The 23610-nt window shown below is 36.2% G+C and overlaps 1 protein-coding gene across 1 annotated transcript in view; it reads right to left on the bottom strand.

The window, feature by feature from the left end:
• Positions 1 to 23610, bottom strand: part of ANGPT1 (angiopoietin 1) — a 168269-nt gene that overhangs the window by 50338 nt on the left and 94321 nt on the right. The window contains exons 5-6 of the mRNA XM_009562044.2: positions 10069 to 10196; positions 4666 to 4767 (exon numbers count right to left, since the gene is read on the bottom strand). Coding sequence (XP_009560339.1) covers positions 4666 to 4767; positions 10069 to 10196 — 230 coding nt within the window. The remainder of the gene's footprint in view (positions 1 to 4665; positions 4768 to 10068; positions 10197 to 23610) is intronic.

Below are 23610 nucleotides of genomic sequence, written 5' to 3'. Positions count from 1 at the left end.
ATAATTTATCTGGGCTGAGAGGAAAATCAGATTATTCTAGATGCAGCAATGTAAATGGCCACTAGAATTGCATCCAGAACCACTTTTGAGAAAGTTCTGGTAACCATCTTTTAGGTCTAACTCTCAGTGTGCTGTAGAATTTAAGCCACGGAAGAGCATTAATTATCTTATTCTGGCATCATATCATACTGGCATTATCGAGCTAGCATCAATTTGACCCAACAGCTTTAAGGAGAAAAGAGAAAGGAAGAAAACTCAACAGAAATGGAAGTGGTTTTGTAAATATACTTTTTTGGCACATACAAATGCTAGTGATGTTTTCTGAGATAAGTTGGCTGCATATTTGTTTTAAGCACTGAACTTGTGTTGGACTCTTAGATGTCAATCAGGAAAATGAGATTAAGGGGTGTGGAATTTACCACTGAACTTCATTTTTGCCTCCAAGGAACGAAAGAATAAAACAGCTGCTGGTCAGGAAGATAGCAGGTAGTTGCATAAAGCCTCAAAATTAATCTGTGAGTCTAATATGTACAACTGATCCTAATCTGGGCCATGGCATTATGATTAAAAAAAATGATAGTTTTCTTTCATCAGGGAGAGGAAAGTAACAATACTGTAGCAATAAAGGCATATAGTACAATTAAATAATGACATACAGGAAAAAGAACTGTCTAGGAAAAGGATTTTTATGGGTTGGCCACAGCATGTAATTTCAAATAACTATTGAGGATCTCTCTCCAATGACAGAAAGCAACAAAATATTTTTCAAGGCCTGAGGAAGCCCCCATTAGACTTGGTTCCCCAAGAAGCCCCCCCTAGGAAACTGATAGTGAATGTTGGACTATTGTATGTGGAATAACTTCTGTGAAATTAATGGGAATTAGTTAATTTAGGCACGCTAAAAGGCTAGAGAATAGGAAATCTAATACTCCTTCACCTAATCTGGCAAAATTGAGACAAGTTAGTACATGAACTCATGAATTGCTTGGATTTAATTATTGCTAATGGCTGCATAATAAATACTAGAAACTCTTGGAAAGCAAATTTGTGGAAAATTCCCTTCTAAAAGCAGCTTGGTTTTGCAGACAGCAAAGGAATAGTTTTTTAAAATTGTATTCTCCATCTAGAGGTCAAACTCTAGTAGTATTTTACATTCCCTCCTCAGGTAAGAAAATGTGAAAAATGGTGGGAACCTTCTTCAGGGTGATCTTAGCTGTTGCATAAGAAATTATTTGTTGCTTCACTTCAGGTTTTTCTGATAAACAACAAATACACTAATAGAAAATCCACAACAAAATATGAAAGAATATATATAGTGGATACAGATAAGAACAGAATGGGAGGATAAAATCACAGGGTTTCTTCTGAATTTCTTCCAGTTAGTACTGACTGCAAAAAACTGAAATCACAGAAGAGATTTTGTAGGCAAAAATGAGTTCTTAGAATAAAAGGCTCAAATTACACCATACAGCATAAGACTAATAACAAAACTGAACAATACTGGTAAGGGCATATGCTACTAAGGAAGATGATGGTTTAACCAATCTTGTATAACAAAAAACATATGTAAAGGGTTTTGTGTTTATTACCTCTTCTTTTAGATACCAAAGAGTGTGTAACTTTATTCTCCAAGATGGAGATGTAGCCAAAATAACAAGGGGAAAAAGTACCATTATTACTCTAATATCACTGAAGCTGTGTATTTCCTACTTTCAAAAGATTTATGGCTACTTTATCTCTCTCTCGACGTGTTTCCTATGTTGGTGTTTGGAAAACACATAGAACAGGGATTGAAATAGAATCTTAGAATCATAGAATTGTTTAGGTTGGAAAAGACCTTTAAGATCAACTAGTTTAACATGTACATTAGCACTGCCAAGCTGCCACTAAATCATGTCCCTCAGTGCCACATCTACATGTCTTTTAAATACCACCAGAGATGGTGGGTCAACCACTTCCCTGGCCAAACTGTTCCAATGTTTGACAACCATTTCCATGAATATGCTTTTTTTCTAACATCCGATATAAAACTCCCCTGGCACAACTTGACGCCATTTCTTTTTGTCATCTCACTTGTTGCTTGAGAGAAGAGATTAACACCCATTTTATTACAACCTCCTTTCAGGTAGTTGTAGAGAGTGATAAGGTCTCCCCTCAGCCTCCTTTTCTCCAGACTAACCAACGTGTAAACTGAAGACACCAGCATGAAACTTAACCAAAGAAAATGATCGCTTTGAAGTTTGACTACAGGTTGCGTTTGTGCCCGGTGACTCCTGTAACCCAGAAGTGCTGCCACTCGCATTTACAGAGAATACTCCACATGCACCCCTTTCAAGTTACATGCCGTAAGGATCTCAGCTTATAGTCAGAGAAAATGAGCAATGGCTTCCTAGAACTGGAACAACAAATGACTTGTTAGGGCACTAACAGTACCACAGGCTGGTGGCCTCAGCCTCTGTGCAGTTCAGAAGCTGGCAGATAGTGCTTTCTAGTAACTGAATAACTTCAATCATTTCCCAGATTCTTTTCCAATAAGAACTAAGTGTGCTGAAACTAAAAGAAGCCCCAGAGACTTATTATTATTGTTATTTTATTATGATGATATTGCTTATTTCTTTTAGATATGCGGCCCTAGTGAAATACAAGCACAAGAATGTCTTAGCAAACTCGAAATCTATATCTCCGAACTACAAACTGAAAGAATGCATATTAAGTTCAACTACTCCAAATAAGACCAAGTACCATTGTCTCCCTCACTACTACCTGGCTTCTGCTGGGAGAAACAAGGTAGATGTGTCAGGAAGGAGAGGGGATGTGCTCAGATAGATCCTATGCACCCTTTGTGAATAATGAGGGAATGAATTTAATGTTGTCCTTGAGCTGAAGCTTAGGCACTGTGACATATTCCAGAAATCCACAAATCATCCGTCAGCTTCTGTCATCCACCATTTGACGATGTACAATAATCACAGAAGGTGTCCTGAGATAGTTACTTTGCTGAATGGTTCACAGCAACAGAGACAAGCCTAAAACCCATCTTTTCTTCTGACTTATTTACAGAATATTAGTAAAAGTGCAAAACACATTCCTTTTGTTTGGTAGAAATAAATGATCTCTTAGAAGACTATGGCATTCCTGAAGAGAAGAAAAATTAATTCAGACTGCTTGAACTCGACAAAACAAACATAAGCTGAACTGGCTTTTTACGTGCTTGCAAAGGAAAATTTGAGGAAAATGTTTGACTAAGTGAAGGCATATACGCAAAAAAAAAGCCATACGTAAAAACTTTAAAAAGAAGGGCTGTTTTTATTAAATGGTCTAAGAAAAAACATGGGAGAGAAAAGCTGAACAAATCTCAATAGTTCATATGGTATGTATAAATAAAAAGAGTCCATATGTGGAGACAGAGTTAGGTTACATGTACAAATTCTAATTTCCTCATAAGTAGAACTGGTAGAATTTGTTTCTCCCAAAATAAAATGACGTTATATATTTTGTTTGACTCTGAACCAAAATACAGCAAAACAGTTCTCCTGCTAAATTAAAACTTTACAAATTCTAAAAATTTTTCAATTTTGAAAATCCTTTACTATTTGTCATTTTAATATTATTTTTACTTCACATACATTATGAAACAGATTACATCCTCTGGTTATCCATAATAGCCGTGGTCTGGCCCAAATTTTTTACCCCTGTAATTTATATTTTCAAGTAATATAATAATATTGAAAAGAAAGCATCCATAAAATCCAAAATGACGTTTTGGTCCAATAAACTGATATCACATCTATTTCTGAAATGGTAAGCTCTGTAACAGAACTTTTTCCCATGGAAATTTGTACTGAACTGAGCTTGCTTTAATTTTTAAGCATTTTAAATGCTTTGTTAACTGCTCTTTGAAAACTGTTGGAAAAAAGATTTTCCTCTTCCCAGCTGATACCATAGTTCTGAAAACTTCACTGGGAATGTTACTAATATCCAATCCAGTACTCAGAGACTCAGTGAAAGGAGTTCCATGAGAGAGTTTGAACAGACAGCAAATGAAAAAAAAAACCCTCAGCAGTAATTTAGACTGGAGTAAAGTGTTTTTTTAATTGGCAAAGGGAAAGTAGTCTGCTGAAGTTGCGTCATCTGTAATTTAGTAAGTTAGTTATTCTTTTTTAATCGTGTTTGAAGTATCAGCATTTCCAGTATATTGGCTTGATGGACAAAGGTGGTGTATGACTTGGGATAAACCCCAGTAGAACTTTTCATTCCTGTCTGAGATTCTCCAAATATAGAAGGAATTCCCCTCAGCTGAAAACAGCTATGCATTATGAACATTGTCACATGCCTATTACCCCTTAGCATCACAGCAAGTCAAAACTTCGTGGGGCAGACAGCAACACTGTTCAGTGCATACACCTGGGGACTGACCTCATTTTAATCTCAGTGACTGATCTGAAAGAAACCCTAAGCTGTAGGAAATAATACACAACTGAAAAGACCAAAAAAAAAAAAACTATTAAGATTTTCAAAAGTAATAGCCATGACAAAAGGTAGCTCATAAAATACTCCAACGCTAAACCACGTCTTACAGAACTATCTGTTTAAGACAATAGGAAGCACTATTAGAAATCTAACACTTCTATGATCTATACAGCTATCCCACATTTTTCACCTTACCATTTTGTATTCTTTCCAGCTTTTTTGAAAATCCAGACTCCCATCTTCTCGGTGCTGTATAACTGTCCATCCTCCTCCAGCAATTTCCATATTGCAAAAGACCTATGCAGTAATAAAAAGATAGTAAAAAACTCAAACCAACAAACAATAAAATGAAGTTGCATTGGAATCCTCTCATTTGGGGAAAAACTATTTGTGAATAATGGAATTAAGGAAGCCTGTTTTCCTGTGGAATTATACCCTATGCTCTTAATGGTATCCTCAATCACTTGATTACAACTGGAGCTCTCCTTATGTTTAGCGTAATTCTTCCAGCAGTGTCTCCTGTTCTTTCAGAGTGTTACAAAATAACATCTGCCTATCACCCCCTCTGCATCCTCAGCTTTCTTCTTCACATACACTTCATACTCTTTTCTTTTTATCTGCAATGCCCCTGAAATCACTCCCTTCCTCTTAACAAAAGAGTATTTTTTTCAGTGATAATAATGTTCCACTCATCTTTCAGCAGAGTGTCAGTCTGACTAAGAAAAAAACTTCAGGAATTCTTACAGAAAATAGCCACTCAAGTAGTCCAAAATGTAGCACAAATGGAATGGTTCACTTTTGCTTTGTATTGCAATGTTACCTACAGTGTGCCAGGCAGTGTCCCAAAACAGAAACAGAAGATCTCAGTCTAAATTGCTTTATAGCTGACAGAGGACATAGATAGGAACAGCCTCAAGAACAGAGGTCTGTGGGACATCTCAGAAGTTAAGAACTATAGCAAACATCAAAGACATACCCTGCCATCAATAGTCTTCTAATTTAGATACTGAGATACTCTATATTAAGGATAATTAAAAGAAAAATTAATGATTTTGCTGAAACTTGATGTTAGAATATTGTGGCAACTGGAATCTGTTCTCAATGTTAAGTAATCCATGTAATAATCAAACTGGGCATTTATTTTTCATTCATTTTTCACTCTTCTTAGATCATACTTTCAAAAATTAATTATGAAAAAAATGCAAATACTGCTTATTCTTCACTTTTCTTGGTATGTGGTGAATGATAGTATTAATTCTTGTTCATATTTTTGTATGATGCTTGAATTTAAGATCCAATTAAGCTTCTGAGTGCTATTCACTCAAGTAAATTTTCCTCATTTTCATTTCCATCTACTCATCTATGCCATATTGGCACTGCAACTGTCCCAAATTTAATTTGTCTGTGGTCTTGAACAGTTTTATCCTTCTTTTTAAGTAAGATGTCAATATATAAGAGTGTTGAAGGGGTGTTACCCATAAGCTTAGTTTTTTGGCATTCGCACCAACAGGAGACAATCCATCAGCACTGGTTTGTAATTTAAAGCTTTATGTTGCCTTGCCAAATTGAAGGTTACTATCCAATTCAGTTAAATAAAAATTTGTCCCTCGCTTGACTAGAGAACTATATTCCACCCCCAGGCAAATCAGTTCCAAATCTTTCCTACTCATAAGTATTATCAAAGTAATCCTGTGTAAGTGCTTTTTTTTTTTTTTTAAATTTGCTCCAAGCATGATGAATGAAGAACTGCTTGATATAGGAAGGAAGCACAATACCAAATAGTACAAACATGTTAACTTGATTTAGGGTAACCACAAGAAAACCCAGAATTTTTAGACAAACATTTATGGTCCTATTCCTCCTTCAGGGAAGACACTATGAGTGGAAATATTTCCATACAGGACTTAGTTTCTTTAGTCTAATTTACAGTGAGAATTTCTAAAAGAGGGATTTACTTCCCTTAAAGTCACTTCAAGCTCCAATGAATCCACTGCCAATTTCTAAAGCATTAAATCCTCAGTTGTATTAAGACTACTCATTTTAAAGACACATACACAAATTATGGGATTTTCATAATAAAACATAATAAAGTACCTATAAAAAGATGATGTTTTCTGAATAATATAGCAAACTAAGAGAAAACTGCACAATGAAAGGAAGATTTACAACAGCTCATTATTCACTAGCCATCATTGTGTGGTCTGGCACTTTCCATAGTGGTAGACGCAAACACCTGCTGTATTAACAGGAGTGCCAAGCCGATTATAGATGTTCACTGTGCGTAGCTCTAGCCAACAAATGTCTTGGACTGGCTTCTGTCCCAGACAAGGTCAAGCCACTCAGCTATTAAACACCTTTTAACATGTTCTGATATTTAACCCTGTAAGTGAAAAGAAAAAGATGAAGAAAACTGACTCTGAATCTATATACATTTTTAGATTCTGAGTTCAATAAAATAACTTGATTTAGAATAAAAAGTCAGACAAAGCATTGTACCTCTTGCCCTTCCTTAAATGTATGGGTAAAAATACTCAAGGTCCTAAAAGGCACATGTGGGATTGTTAAAAAATATTTTAGCTTTATGGACTGAAGTAGTATAAACTTTGTAATAATCATTAAGAGATAAGCCTAACTTTTAAGTAAAAAAAAGGTGAGGGATTACCATATACCACATTTTATGTGCATGTGCAAGTAACACATCGAGTGTCTACATTGTTGGTATGGAGGAACAAGCTTAAGACCAGCCAGCTGTGATTCAGGGAATATGTATCTGCCATGCAGAAATAAAGTATGAACATAACTGTGCCAGGATAATACGTCTCCATAATGTATGGAGCTATCATATGTTTAATGGTTTAAAATTCTGGCAGATATGCTGAGAGAGACCATCAACAGCAATTTCGTGGGAAGTTCACAGGCAGAACATAGAGAGGAAGGAGTGAAGATAATGGTAATTCACAGTAATGGTGGCAACTGCTTTTGCAGAGCCATAAAGAACTAAATATATGGACCCCCTTGTAACTAATAGCATTACATTTTCAGTGCAGTGCACCACACCCAGAAGCCGGTAGAAGTCTCCAAAGGAAGATACACACAGACCAATCTCCCTGGCCTACTTCAGCTCCTGAAGGTGACACGGTTGCTTCATCTCCGAAATGGCCACAACCTCCCTTCCACTGCTCCTCTGCTCATCAGCAGCCTCTGTTTACCCTGTAGTTGGCTCCATCTCTGCACAGGACTGAGAGGACTCTTCTCACCTTTACTCTCACTAAGGCTGAGAGACAACCATTTGCCAACACCATCAGACATTGCACGCGCACACGCACACACACACACTACAAAGTAAGGCAATTAATTAGCTTAATACTTTAAGCCTATCTTTTTCTATTCCTATCTCAAAAATATGGTATATTATTAAGATCCTTTTAAACAGAAATGAATCTTTTTTTTTTGATCCATGATTGGAGAACTAATGAACTAAACTAATGAACTATTGAAACTAAGAACATGAAAGAAAAATTGCAATCTAAATTTGTATGCATATAAAAATGAAGCATAAAAATGATATGGAGCTGCAAGCATGAGAAAAATTTTCTATGAATATATAGAAAAGGTAAAACTAGCATAAAACTAGAACTGACTGTAGCATTTGTATACATGATAAAGGCTTATTTTCTACTGAATATCAAGATTCTTGTAAGTATCCCTTAGGAAATATAAAATGAAATGAAGGTATATTTTTGTGACCTGAAGTATAAAATTACTATACAGTTGCCAGTGGCTGTGAGTATTACAGAAGGCAACAATATATTAGGCTTCTTAAGACATGTCAGAGAGTGCATTCCATTGTGGTAATCCAGATAACTAAGATGGCTTTAAACAAGCGGCTATGTCTCTGTGGAGTGTCTATCAGGGTATTACCTTGGGTCCCAGAGCAATCTAACTGTGCTAGCTTGGTGCTACCTCTGGGCTAATTAGTCCTGGCACAGTGCTGCACTGGTGTGATTTTGAAGCTATCTCAACTGGAGTTAGTTCAGCTACCTCTGCACAGCACTACTTTGCAGATTGTTAATACGACCTTAATGTCTGAAAAAAACATCTGTTAAAGCAATCACACTACTCATGTGCCCCTGGGATCAACTCTTGCTCTGTTATCACAACAGCAAGACAGAAAAAGGTGGTATTAGAAACACCCTCTACATTTTCTCTCTCCCTCTCGCTCACTTTCCACCCTCTACCCTGCCTCCCTAATTTTCTTGCTAAAACTGGAAGACTCCAGGAAAAAATAATGCAGTGATATCAAACGAGTCATGCTGCCTGTAGCGGTTGACTGCAGTGTCTGCAAACAGGGATATAGCAGAAACACAGGGTGGTTTCCATCGTGTCACTGCCCTTGCATTACCATTGAAGCCAGTTTAGGGTAAGTATACCATAACATCATTGCTACAGTGCTTTCAGGTAATCATTGTTTTCCTATACAATCCAGCTTCTAGGAATGGTTTATGAACCATTATTATGAACCGTATAGGCTAAAAAAAGCCAAAGACAGTTTATACCTGCAACTGGGATTGTTACAGTATGTCTCTGCTTGAGTTCAACAGCTTCCACAGTACTGCTTTTAATGTTCTTGTTATGTTCAGTAATGCTTAAAGAGGTCTATATACATTACGTCATGTCAATTATCTTTCCATTCACATTAATCAGAATTATATTGATCTTTGCCCATAACACTTCCCATTCCATTTCTACACAAGGTTTAATGAATTCTAACTCCCTAGTAAACTGTAACATCTTGACATTTACAGGCTTCCAAAGGCCTTTCGTAAAACAAAATTTAGTTTAGGGATAAGTTTTACATCTCTTAATATCATCATAAAATTAATATAGACAATAAAATTGGTAATATTTTTATAGTTAGTATAAGTTAGGCTTAGGTCATTCTCTCTTATTCCTAGCTTGAACTGAAACAAGTACCTTAGCACCAAAAGCCCTCCAAAAATCAGTTTCCTTTACAGACTAATGTTTCATTTTCATTAAAAAAAAAAACCTCCCAAAGATCTTTTCTGAGAAGAAAGAGTTAATACGTTTGTTTCAATGAGTGCTAATATTCAGAATATTATGTTCTTTACAGACAAAAATCAACATCCCTGCTCCCTAGAAAAGAAGCATAATTTTTGTAAATCTTTATCTTTAAAAGCTACTCATTCTGCTATTTCTTTCCCTGTGCTACTAAATAATCCACCCATTGGCTTGCTCATTATAACGCTTTAAAAATTGTCTTCTAAACTTTATCACAGATTTATTTGCAACCATAGTCTGACTCAACTGCACTTGCCAAGTGGGAGGTAGTGAGTCAACTATTAAATGTAAGTTGGTATGTAAGAACGGTTCCCCATCAGTGGGAAAGCAGATTGTCTACAATAACTGTTTATAATTTTCTTCTCTGTACTGTAGATTTTTTCAAGACTGAATATTGCCCAGGTTATTTATACCGGTACAACATTTTGCAGAATGACAACTTCAATAAAGTCTTCAAATGCTCCTTTAACACCAGAGTAACATCATATTAAAAAATAAGAAAAGAAAATAAATATTTACCTTTTTAGGATCTGACACATTGTTAATATAAATAGTGTAGACCCCACTTTTGTTAAAACCAGACTGGTATACATCTGCACAGTCTCGGAAAGGCTTTTCTTCCTCCTTTTTTGCATTCTTTAGTAAAACTGCAAGAAAAAGAAAGGTGATAAAATAAATTACAATAGCAATCTTACAAATTTCTGTATCAAGGAAGTCAATTTTCGCACATTGTATTCCTTTTAAACATACACAGTGCTGTGGTCCTTATACTGTATATTTGGTAAATTTTATTAAAGAACTAGTATGAGATTTCTAGACAGATGGCAGAGTAGGCACCAGCAAAAGTAAGTCAGGATGCAAATGGCTAAACAGAACACCCTGTCTACTGACAGGTCAATATTCCTTCTGAGTATGAAGGTCTGTGCAACTGCAAGTGTTGCCCCTGATTCAAGACATATCTGGGAGGTTGCCAAAAGATACCCTAGAAACAACACATAGAGATGAACAAGCTTATTCAATGTTGTGATCTGAGACAAATGCTCACCTAAGACAACAACACAGAACTCTGGAAGGAAAGATCTTGTGCCCTTCCTCATTGAGGCACAGCCTTTTTGAGAGCCTAGTAGCCTGAGGCAAGGGAGGTGGTTGCTTAAGCTTATTTTTTTTGGCAGAGAATTATTTCATGGTTTTCATATCTACACACATAAGTGTTGCTAGATACAGTTATTGAAGAAAAAGAGGAAAAATCAGTACTACTGAACTAAGTTATTCAGCATCATGATTTATTGAATTTATTTTTGGCTCAGAACAGGAAAACAATTAATTATCCTTCTGTCTAGGTAGGCATTTTACAGATGTATCATATTCTTTTTTACCTTTTGTGTGTTTCATTTGCTTTTTTAAAATGTGATTTTAACAAATAAAACCCCTTGCTTCTCCTTTTCTGTTTATTTGCTGCATATTATTTTTATTCAAGACTTCAACTGGAAAATCAATAGCTTTGAAAATGGGCTATATTTGGAAAAGGCAGCACTGGCAACAAAGTAGATTACACACTTCTACATGCAATGGCAGAGTATGAAGTCCTCAGCAAGGTAAGCATCAACAGTGCTTCCTAAAGGTGTTATTTTTGGAAAAGGCATTGAACTGAGGCCTTCATGATTTGTGTTAATTAAAGATTTCACAGTACTTTGCTGTAAGCAGATGGTGTTAGTATCAGTGGTCAAAGTCCAGCTTGCATAATTACTTGGGACTGGAGCCAAAGTCTGGAGAAGTTAAAGTAAAGCCTCTCACTGATTTCAGGGGGTTTTATGTTAGATCCATTCTTCCTGGCCTGAATTTCTTCATTACTCTTGTTTCAACTGCAGACATCAACCTCTGTTACAACTGTCTCTGTACAACTTATTTAGTTGTACAGAGACAACAAAGACAGAGGCTTAACTTCCTTAATTCTTCAAGTACTTATCTTTTAATATCTACAGGTAGAGAGTTTATCTTATATCTATCTGGCTGTTATACACACATTGAAATCCATCTGGAAATAACTGTTGAAAGTCAATCAAGAAAATTTTAATTTAGTTCATTTTTAACTGAAAGTTGGACCAAACAAATAATGAGTGTATCATAAAGCTCATATTTTTTAAACTTTAAACAAGGTAAGATTTTAATTTTGAAGGAATTAGAATTAGATTTGAAAATAATTTTCTAAGGATACATCTCTAGACAATCTCTAGGAAACCTATTTAGAAATAATTTTTCCTCATTGTTAAAGACTAGAAAAAAACCACAAGAAAACTGTTGTTGACGTAAGAGATGAAGGACAGATAGATGCCATAGATATGCCCAGTTCCTTCCATCCTTCCTCTCAGTATCAGATAGCTGAAATACCTGAGATTACAGACAGATGATATGTTCATTTTTTGTAGACTAAACAAACCAATACCCTTCTTTTGCAGCAATGGGTTTTATTCAGTGAATCACTGTAGCCAGGAGAAAATGATTTTCCGTGGGTGTATCTCATTCCACTCTCAGGAACCGGTGCTCCCACTGGAAGGAAAGCTCAGCTGCTTTTGGAGGAGCTGAACTGTTACAGATTGCAGCACAGTATATTAAGCATGATCGGCATAAAGTTCAGCTTTTCTTAATATGTCAGACTGTAATTTGCAAGAACAGCACAAAGTTATCAGAAAATTAGGACTCAAGAATGTAACTGGTAATGTTCTTTTGAGAAAAAACAAAAATGTTTTTTCTGTAGTTTGCTGTTGTTTTTCTAACTTAATATTCCATACAATTTCCAAACCACTTCTTCCTACTGTAGCTCCAGACTGTTTTTTCTATAACATTAGATAGACCTTGAATCCTTTGTGTGTCAAGTGAAGTTCCTGAACGATGCATTGTCTCACATATGGTAGATGTGTAAATGAATTTTTAAAAAGTAACAAGGCTCAAATAAAGTAGTTCTTAAACAAAATACGTAGCCACTACATTTCTTTGTTCACTTTCGAGATCTTAATTGACTTTATACAGATCATTAATGTTGGTTTAGCTATTTTCAAGTCAATGCTTACTCTAAAGTTTCAAGTACCTGAAGAAAAGTGAAGTAATATTATCATTTTTAAACCTGAATGCACAGCCAAAATTTGGACCCCAGGAGAGATTTTTTTGCTTGCCTTTTCTGGATGAATAAACTGGTGATGAAGTCATGCTCCTTTGAAGCAATGATGGTTATGTGAAAAATCCTTCTTCACTGAATATAAGGAGAATAAACGAGAGAAATAAGTTCTTTCATTGCACTTCTGAAAGTCTTTTGGTTAATTTTTAGCCCAATAACTTTCTCCTTAGGCTTCACTACTTGTGTTTCCCTACCTGTTGAATTATTTCTTTCAGTTATCAAGCTTCAGGCTGTTTATTTCCCTCGATGTCTTGGATAATGATTTGAGTCCAGTGAATACAGAAGGCACCATCCACAACTCCCCAGAGCTCTATGAGATGGCTGCTCCCATGTAGAGATAACAGCCCTGGTAGCGCAAGTTCTCTGTGGCCACGTGGAGGAAAAGGAACCCAAATGATTGAGGTTTCTACTAACCGAGAGGCTGCAAACTGTCAGGGCCGAGCAGCTGTTCTGCTGCTCCTACTAAAAGCATACTAAGGTTCAGTAGAAAGCCAAGGTCAGCACCTCAGGTTGTAGTCTCCTCAATTTTCTTAGGACAGTGTACTGAAGCTTGCAAGTGAGGGAGTTCAGAAGTGTAGGACCTTTTCCGAAAGCAAAAGCCAGGGAAATCCCTTCAGTGATTGTTGGTCATATGTGCCTCTGTGTAGGGTGACTAATTTTCTGCTACCAGTCATGAAAATAAGTGAATAGTAAATGAGGTTACTAGTTCGAAATAGCTATCACAAATGAAGGATGCCCGCTTTTCTGCCTGCGTTTAAAGAAATACAAACTGACTACTAAGAATAAATATCTTTTGAAACATTTAGTAGTCCGAAGTTCTATAGGAAAATAAAATTTATAACATAATGTATTTATCCTTTTTTAATCTAATTTCATCTTTACTAGAAAAAAATTAAAAATAATATACTTGGTTCTTTTAATTGATATTTCTGATTGGTTTTGAGAAAAAGAAGTGCTTTTCAAGTCTCTGTCAGATATTTCCTGAATGAACAATGTATTTGCCAGTAAACAATAAAGAATGTTAAACTGCAGTTCATTTTGTTGACTGAACCAATAAAATCATATTCAAATTTACTAAATTGTTTAAGATCTGAACTGCCATATTTGTGAAATCATTTGAAACGGAGTTAATCACTAGTGTCTTACGAACTTTAATGATACTGCCAGCAAGTGGAAAGTAGCTGTTCATTTTTTTGCATGGCAGTGACCTTATTTGGACAGATATGCAGAGGTTTCTGTAATATCTTAGTGAATTATTATATTTTCATGTTTTAAATGTTTCATTTCCTAGTATCATAGAATGAATTGGATTGGATTGGAAGGGACCTTAAAAGATCATCTAGTTCCAACTCCCCTGCCATGGACAGGGACACCTCCCACTAGACCAGCCTGCTCAAGGCCCCATCCAACCTGGCCTTTAATACCTCCAGGGAGGGAATATCCACAGCTTCCCTGGGCAACCTGTTGCATTGTCTCACCACACTCAGAGTGAAAAATTTCTTCCTAATGTCTAATCTAAATCTTGCCCCCTCTCATTTAAAGTCTCTTCCTAGCTTTCTTGTAGGCCCACTTCAGGTACTGGAAGGTCTCTATAAGGTCTCCCCACAGCCTTCTCCTCTCCAGGCTGAGCAGCCACAACTCTTTCAGCCTGTCCTCATAGAAGAATTGTTCCAGCCCCCTGATCATCTTTGTAGCTCTCCTCTGGACCCATTCCAACAGTTCTACATCCCTCCTATGCTGGGGATTCCAGAACTGGACAGACTACTCCAGGTGGGGTCTCAAGTGAGTGGAGTAGAGGGACAGAATCATCTCCCTCAACCTGCTGGCCATGCTTCTCTTGATGCAGCCCAGGATACGGTCGGCGTTATGGGCTGCACTGCCAGCTCGTGTCGAGCTTCTTATCAACCAGCACCCTCAAGTCCTTCTCTTCAGGGCAGATCTCAATCACATCATCCCCCATCCTGTACCAAAACCATGTGTAAGACCTTGCACTTGGCCTTGTTGAACCTCATGAGATTCACACTTCTCCAGCTTGTCCAGGTCCCTCTGGATGACATCCTGTCCTTCTGGTGTGGCCACTGATGTGGTCAGTTCATCACAGAAAGCCACCAGGCTGGTAAGACAGGACTTGCCCTTGGTAAAGCCATGCTGGATGTCTCTAATCACTTCCCTGCCCTTCACGTGCTTTAGCATAGCTTCTAGGAGTATCCGTTAAATGATCTTCGCAGGCACAGAGTTGAGGCTGACAGGTCAGTACTTCCCAGTTTTGGGAAGTTCCAATAGATTTATTTACATGAATCTTATATTCTTATAGAACTTAATAATCACTATACATACCAAAATACACTTTAAATAATTCTTCATGCTTTTAAAGTCAGCAAGAAAAAGTCTTTCTCCATATATTCCTGGGATCCATATTTCAGGACAGGGTCATTCAAGGACTACCAAATGTCAGCTTCTGTCTAGATCCTGACTGCAAATAAATTTTGCCTTGATCTTGTCGTGGTTCCAGACACATAGTGGGGAATCCTACATTTCTGTAAAGAGACTGTGTGTTGCTGATGTCTTTCCCAGCCGTTTGGGTGCAGCTCCTGTGCACTACTAGAATTCTGGTTAAAATGGCAAATAGCTCATGAATAATCAAATCAAGAACAGTTTGCTAATGTTATCAGAAGGATGTCAGTCAAATATCCCCAGTGAGGAGGTCTGGAACATGGCCTATACATATGTATATATGTTCCCAGACTTAACAGCAGGAACCATAAACAGATCTGACAAAGAAAGTGTGAAGATTATTTTTGTTTTGAGGAGGAAAAATATGCCAAGTGTTACAGCCGCTCAGTTCTTGCTGACAGGGGTATAGTCTGTTTTTTCAGTGGCCTAGTCTTGCATATACCAAACTCCACTTGAGAACAAACATTAAACTGCAACCTAATAGCCAGCTGTGATATGCAACTACTCCCTGCAACAAGACAACCCCGTGACAAAGCAGTTGTACTGCAAATGTCACACAAACTGCAGGGAAAGACATAAACCTGGAGGCTGGCTTCAAGTCAGAGATGCTCTGCTGCTAACCACAGTGTTGCCTACAAACCAAAATTACAGACGTGTAAGAGCACAGTCTTGTCCCTGTCAAAAAGGACTTGAAAAGTGCATTTTCTGGATCCTAGTCTGTTCAGGAACATAATACGTACTACGGGTTTTTTCCTCTCCAAAATGTGTTCCTGGATTATAAAAGCTACCGGCATCACCCAGTATAGGCAATATGAAAAAGAATTATAAATTGGCAGTTCCTTGAGAGTTATGAAATTAAGAAAATTTGGCAGTTATTTATTATAGATAAAACATCAGGAACTTTTTACTCATCTAGCTAGTTAAGCAAAACTTTTAAGTGTTAATTTATACACAGTATCAAAATCTTAATTATTATTAAGTAAAACCATCACTAACTCTTTCAAAACTTTCTCCAACAACAACTTTATTTCTTCCTGTATTAATTCCATGTTTTATTTTCATCTTTACAAAACCTGAATATCATGTGAAAAAAAGTAAGGTGAGAGATATCAATATGAAAGCTACTTCTATATGTCCTGGAAACCAGCAGTCTTCTCAGGTATATCATTCTTTGTGCATGCTTATGTACTCACATTTGTTTATTAGGGAGGTAAGAGAAAATTTAGGACTGGAGTTTGGACATGTATTATCCTTCCAGCAAAATACACATTCACCAGAATGCTTTTCAGAGTAGTATTTCTTTGTGAGATTGCTCTGAATTTGACAGAAATAGCTGACCAAAGGCAAATTGGAAAAAAAAATGTGCATTTAGATGTACTGGAATAAAATATTTCTCTTCTGTGTACTACAGCTCCGTAAGCAGTTTTATGGACCATAAATTTGCACATTCTAGTTTATAAAACTTTAAGGCCAAGGCTCCCATTAATTCCAAAATTAAGTTATGTGAGTGGCAATACAAGGTAACCTTACTGCTCCAGCCTCTCCACTGTGCCAATATTGCCAATATCAGTCATGGGGCTTACTCATCAGGGATCTTTTAACCCTCACTGCTTTTCTGTTTTCTTCATTGCTTGTGGACTTGTAATTACTTATTTTCTATATTTTTTTTTTTTTCCCCTTTAAGCCTTTCCTTCCCCGGAAGGAATTGAAGGCTTTGCGCCTGGCCCAAGCGAGTCTTCAGCAGGAACAGATGTCCAAGGCAGAAGACTGGAGAATAGTATATCCAGGAATTTACAGCATAGGAACTTCCTCTGCCAGTTATAATATGGGTATATATAATAGATTTTGAAAGAATTTTCTTCCATGAATATCTACAGTTGATTTTTTGAAGCTGTCTGAATTTTAATCATTCAGTGTCCCATACCACGGAACTCCATACATGTACCATGTTAAGGGCAACCTCACATTGTTAGCTTTTAACTAGGGTATTTCAACTAGTGACGTTTCCTTCTTTGCTGAAAGTATCAGCAATTTTGCATATGTGCTCTACAAGGCACCTATGATTTCTACTGCATTCTCCGTCAATTATCTTTTTACATTGCCCGAAGTATCTTTGATATGCTATGAATGGTATTTCATATCTTTGGTTGTCTGTCTTTGTAGCTTTTTCCATCTTTTTTTGTTTTGGTTCCTTTTTTATTTTTACACATTGATTATGATATTATGGATTATACTATGGTACAATTTATTCTGATGTTCTTTCTGTTCCTTTGTGATAATTTAAAAAGTATATTTCCACCATTAATAGGCAAGTAGCACCTCCTGTGGTTACCTTGAACTTATATGGGTATTTTGGAAGGTAGGAGAAAACATAACTCTAGAATCCCTTACTCAGGCACTCTCATCTGCTGATTGATTATAATGGAAAATATTGGCCACACACACATTTTTAATGTCTAAAGGAGCATTCAGTCATAACCCAAAACCCTACGCCATGGCAGAGAGTCACATAAAGGAATGGTGCCACTCTTCTCATTTCTGCTGGCTGTAGATTTTCTTCATAGCCACAGAATGAATAGTAGGTAATAGCAGATCTGTGGTTTTGGTTGTTTACTTGCTTGTTTTGTTGTTGTTTCCTTGTTTGTTATACAGGTTTATTATTCCACTGGAGCAGTTCAATGATCTGATTCATACTATGACTCTAAGATCACTAGACTGGATGGAGAAGTGAACAGATTTTGTTTCCAAGGAGCAATGAGAAAAGCAAAAATAGCCCCTTTGCCACCAAACCCTAACCCTTCATGGCTCCATGCACACCACTCAATGCATGTGAGAGGCCTGAATGGACAAGCAAACCTCCCTTAAGTACAATTAAACATAACTACCAGGTCATGCTGAAATGTATATAGTAGGGCTATGATGATTCTACCAGCCTAGGAACTAGTCCAGCCCCAGATTCATTAGGAACTCTAAGGTTCATTACCTACAAGAATTTCAGACCCATAAGGTGGGGTGGAAAGAGAAAAGGTATAGCCAATTACATGCCTTACATTAACATTTGCAGAAATGCTTTAGCAGCTAGCAGAATATTACTTTAGGCTCCCACACAATGTGTAAGAGCCTAAAGTAAGGAAGGCAAACAATTGCATAGCAAGAGCACTCAAACTATCCAACTACTTATTAAATAAATCACTTAAAGTAGATTTTCCCTCCTGGAGTGCTTCAGGAGTTGACTTGGTTTTGGAAAACTATGTTAACGTAATGAGCTTTCACCCTCTCCAGGGCATAATTATTTACTACCTAATAAATTATCAAAAGTTATCAAGTTTGTTTTGCAATAAATCCAGACTTTGTGACTGGTAACCACAATAATAGTTTAATTCAGTGTTCATTTGAAAGACATCACTTAGGAATACCATAAAGTGGTCCTCATTAGTGGGCTAAAATGGAATGCCTCATGCCCCATTTACAAAGAGATAAAGACACTTAATTATCCAGCTGCAATATAGTTCTTTAATAGTTTCTGTTTGAGACAGCAATTTTGAGAGCAACTACCCATTCACTGAGAGATGGGAACTAAAGAAGTCTTTCACTGTTAAAAGAGAGATTAAGCCACTGGCTTTCTTTAATATTTCTAATGTCCATATTTCTTTAATTGATTTATGTTTTTCCACACAGGCACCCTAATGTGCATTTAGTGTTTCCAGCTGAAGAATGGTATGCGTGCAAAGAAATCTTTCACTAACAAGCCATTTGAGTGACACTGACAGTGTTGTTAGTTAGTAGATTTATATTGATATACCCCTTAATATCTATGATGTAAGTGGATACTACTACTTTCGCAAAGCTGAATGAAGAGGGATTTGGCATTGATATACAATCTATGAATGAGGGTAGGTAATTATTTCAATATTAATGATCAATATTTAAATGTAAAAACATGTATTTAAACTGTTCAATTTTCAATACTAATAAATACTGAGCTCCTTCTGTGACCATCAAGTTAATAGGGATAAATAATAGGAATCCCCAGTTCTGTTTTGAAGAGTTCAAATATTTTCCCACTGACATAAATTTCAAATGCTGCACTTATTTCAGTTCTGAATCTCTATTAAAGCCTGGCTTGATCCTACCTAATACACTTTGCTGCATTTTATTACACAGCATAACTTAGAAATTCAGGTATTCTTGCCTGAACAAGGTGGGAAAACACATTTCTTTTCAAATCATGATGATTTGGAATTAATATTGTTATTTATTTAGTTTTAGAAGATCAGAATGTAAAATTAATCTGTCCAAATGCCAATATTGATCACATAAATAACAGCACCAATATCATCACTATTTAACAGATACTATGGAGAAAAAATTACTTGCAGATGCAATTCACCTCATCCTAAGACAAGCCACTTGATCGAAGTGCCTTTGTTGACTCTAGGGGAATCCCAGACCACGACTTTACATTTGCATGGTAAATGTTAGGTGACTTGGGTGAAGACAAAAAAACTCTGAGCATCTCTGAAAAATACATATCAATACAGAAATTCTCCAAGGGAAATGGGACTTTTATAACATCTGAACAGAATGAACAAAAATCACAAAATAAAGCTGGTGCCAATGTGTTTGTTTAATTGAACGTCTACATTAACTGTACAACCTGGCCTTAGACTGCAGCCCTGCAGCACTTCCCACCTCAGCGGGTCCATGTGCTGAACTGGATCCAGCTACAGTAAGGGTAAGGGAACACTTCTATGACAACAAGTGCAAAATTGAAACTGAATTTTCCCTCAGCTTTCAAAATATAAATTAAGGCAGACCAAATAGTCGAATGCATCTCTATAATACTGAGTTTGTGAATTGCAGGTGGACATTTTCTGTCAGTGATCTTCGGATGTGTTTTTAAACTAGAAGTATTTCTGCTACTGCTTTAAGGTATCTTAAAAAATGACACCACTTGCTCCCAAAATTTCTAAAGAAGAAGGAAGTAGAGGGAGACTGAGCAAATGATTGTTTCCAGTATTCTAGAATATACATACTGTCAACCTTAGCTGAAGCTGTTTGTTTTGATACCTTTAAGAATCAAAATAGGGTTCCATGAGAGGATAAGTGTGGAACAACAGATGACTTCCATGCATTAAATGATGTGGTCATTCCAACTTTGTCAATTCTATGTTTTTTAATTAATTCTTAAGTAACATTAAGAAAAATAATATTAATTAAAAAATGGGTCTTGTTATTGCACTGCAGTATGTTGTGAAACATTAGTAAAAAATGTGATTTCAGCTATAAAAAAAGTCTGTCGTTCTATTAATGCATTCTTTTCTTATAATTGTGTCTGAAACACAATCCTGATCCACCTCAGACCCACAGCTTGCAGTCAATGTTGGTCAGAAACAGCAGTGCATCTAGCAAAACTCTTATTTTGTTTGCTTCTATGCTTCAGAAGAAAAATAATGAAGTGATGATATGCCATAGTCTAGGTTTCTGCCTCACTAGTTTTGTCTTATCATGATGAAAAAAAGCTTAGCAATGTCAAGGATGAGGTACAAAGAGGAGGCAAGTGCTTAAGGAATGAAAGGATCTTGTCAGAGAAAAGGTCTCAGACAAAACATGTGGTCACTTCAAAATATATCTCAGATGGGTACCAATAGTATTCTTTCTGAGCGCAGAAGAAAAATGATCAAGAACTGTATCACGAAACCTTACTCTTCCACACCGCTGTCTAAAATCTCTTAGATGTAGATATGGTTGTTATTGCATTTCAATATATGACTGAATCACTATAATATAGAAAATAGTTCTTGCTGAACACAGTCAAAACATGATCATTTAAAATTACCTTTCAGGACACCTGCATCCGTTATTCTGGGAGCCCTACTGGGATATCTTTTGTTTTTTAAACACTAGCTTGCATTTTATAAGGTGTCTTTGAAGTCTCGCTAATGAAATAGGCCAGCATCACGGCCAAGGTAATTCTGCTTATGTCAATGGAGTTTCCCTGATGCCTGGAACCTTCAGATCATTCCATGACATTCTCATTCTATTCTCATTCTTTGCTCTTCAGCAGACCATAACAGTGGTCTGAGAAGCAGAATAGACTACTTACTGTTTAATATCGTGAATAAATTAATTGCTATGCCTTTAAAAGCATGAATTGCATTAAAATAAATTTCGGACATATTAACTTTTTCTGCATAATTTTCTAAAATACAAAAAACTACCCATAACATAGGAGATTTGTACCTTTTCAGAAAGCCAAACCCACTATCCATGTAATTTACTTCATGAACTCAAGAGACACTTCTGGAGAGGTTAATTCCTAACATATATGTGCATTATTTGAAGAATTAAGCTTAGGTTCTTGTCAGCATTCAAGAGGAAGCTAATGCTTCATGTCTCTCCTACCAAGAGATCACAAAAAACAGACATTCGTGACAAAACTTTCTCTACTGTTCCATTAGACCTCTGAAGTATACAGGTTTAGACTAAACATTTAAACAAGGTAAGTTACTATGTCATACAACATAAAAAACAGGAAAAGGAAAATGTGATTAAATATACTTTCAATTGGTTTTCTACATTCCATTATCCTGGCGGTAGGAGTATTTGAGAAGCTCTCCTTAATTACATAAAATAATGCTAACACAATAGACACTCTAGGCCTGTTTTTTTTCTACTGGAAAAAATAAAAGAACAATATGTTTGGAAGTTTATGTGACTTTTCTTAGGGCACATTTTGTGACATTTGGCTTGAAACATGATTTCCCACTAGACCAATACAATTTCTGCATTACTTGTTTTAAACATGCATACATTTCTGTGATGATGATATTATCTATTGCTAACAGAATTTGCAGCATATTTCTTGTGGGGTTTTGAGTAATATTTGTGCAACTCTATTTAGCACAATTTATCCTTTTCATAAGTAATTTTTCTGATATGGAAAATCAGGAAGTCTGTCACTAAACTAGTTACTGCGTTACAGTTCTGGTTTTTGACAGCGACAGCCATGTGCCAAAATGCTTGATCCATCCTCAGACAAATAATATTCAAAGTACTATGGAGAATGAATTGTTTAAAGCAAACAACAATCTTTGTTGAAACAATTTCAACTTACAGGTGAAAGGCTTCTAAAGTCTTGGATATGTAATGTTATGTAATGTCTCTACAGTGATTAAACAAACCTTCATCTCAATGTTACTATTTCTATGTCTTCTGTTGGGGAAAAGTAAAAGTTTCAGGCATTTATCTAAATTTGAATTTGGAGATTAATCTTACTTACTTACTTTACTTTACTTACTTACTTACGTTACTTTACATTTTCACCATAATGAACAATCATTTCAGCTGGAAGGTTCATGTGTGAAAGTGCTACTTATTTAGAAATGTTGTTTTAGAAAATTATTGGCAGCCACTGCCAAGACTGCTGCCCTTGCCTAAAAAATAGATAAACAATGTGAAACATCTATTTAGCCATAGACACAGGCCAAAACAGAAACATGTGAGTCCCCATGGTATCTTGCAGATGTTTGACTTTCTGTAGGATTTGTGACCTATTAGATAGTCTATTTTAATGATCACATGCAACATGGAATCCTAGAATCATTCACACTGGGACAGATGTGAGTGGTATTTTGGAAACCGATCTCATAAAATATTCCAAGTTTTACAGGTAGCCTCCATGTCAAAAATGGTCTGTACCAAAACTGACAATGAAAGTGGGATCTGGGTTTAGTATTTAGATCCATCTATATTTAAAAAAAAATATACTTAGTGTGGCTTTTACTTTTTTCTCTCTTCCTTGCATGACCTTATATTCTTCAGTAATTCTTTCATAATTTGTCTAGGCACAGTGGAAGTAGAAAAGCAGATTTCTTAGGGTTGTGATCCAGTATTAGTGACTATGTTAGCAAAGCTTCTCAGGCAGTAAAACTAAACAAAAGCAGTTGCTGTTCAGCCCTGTATCTCTACGCTGTTCAGCTATGCTATTCGCAGGCTCCTAGCAGGCAAACTTCTGAAAGTTTCCTTATTTAAATTAATCTAAAAATAAACCTGATACGATTATGTCATTACTGGAGGAAATTTATCTCATGGCTTTTAGTCAGAACACAATGGCTATCACCAGTTTGGTTTCAAGTGAATTTGTTAAGCTGTATTGTTACTTTTTTTATTAAAAAAAATAGTTTTAGAATTACTAATTTCAGTTTCACAATCTGGAAAGTCCTGAATGATTCATGCAAGGAACAACATAATTTTCCTGTCTGTGACTTATCTCGGCAGTGATTTTTAGGTTTCTAGATAATGATCACATTTTTTAAAAAAAATATGTGTATACACACGTAATATAAAATATATCTACTTATATTTAAAATTTATGTGTGAAAATCCAACAAAGATTCTTAAAGCCAGTCACAAAATATTGTGACACTCTTGTA

The sequence above is a fragment of the Cuculus canorus genome, chromosome 2 (assembly GCF_017976375.1).
Source record: "Cuculus canorus isolate bCucCan1 chromosome 2, bCucCan1.pri, whole genome shotgun sequence".
In the NCBI taxonomy this organism is placed as follows: Eukaryota; Metazoa; Chordata; class Aves; order Cuculiformes; family Cuculidae; genus Cuculus; species Cuculus canorus.
The sequence above is the reverse complement of the archived record's forward strand: the minus strand, read 5'-3'. Positions and strand labels throughout refer to the sequence as shown.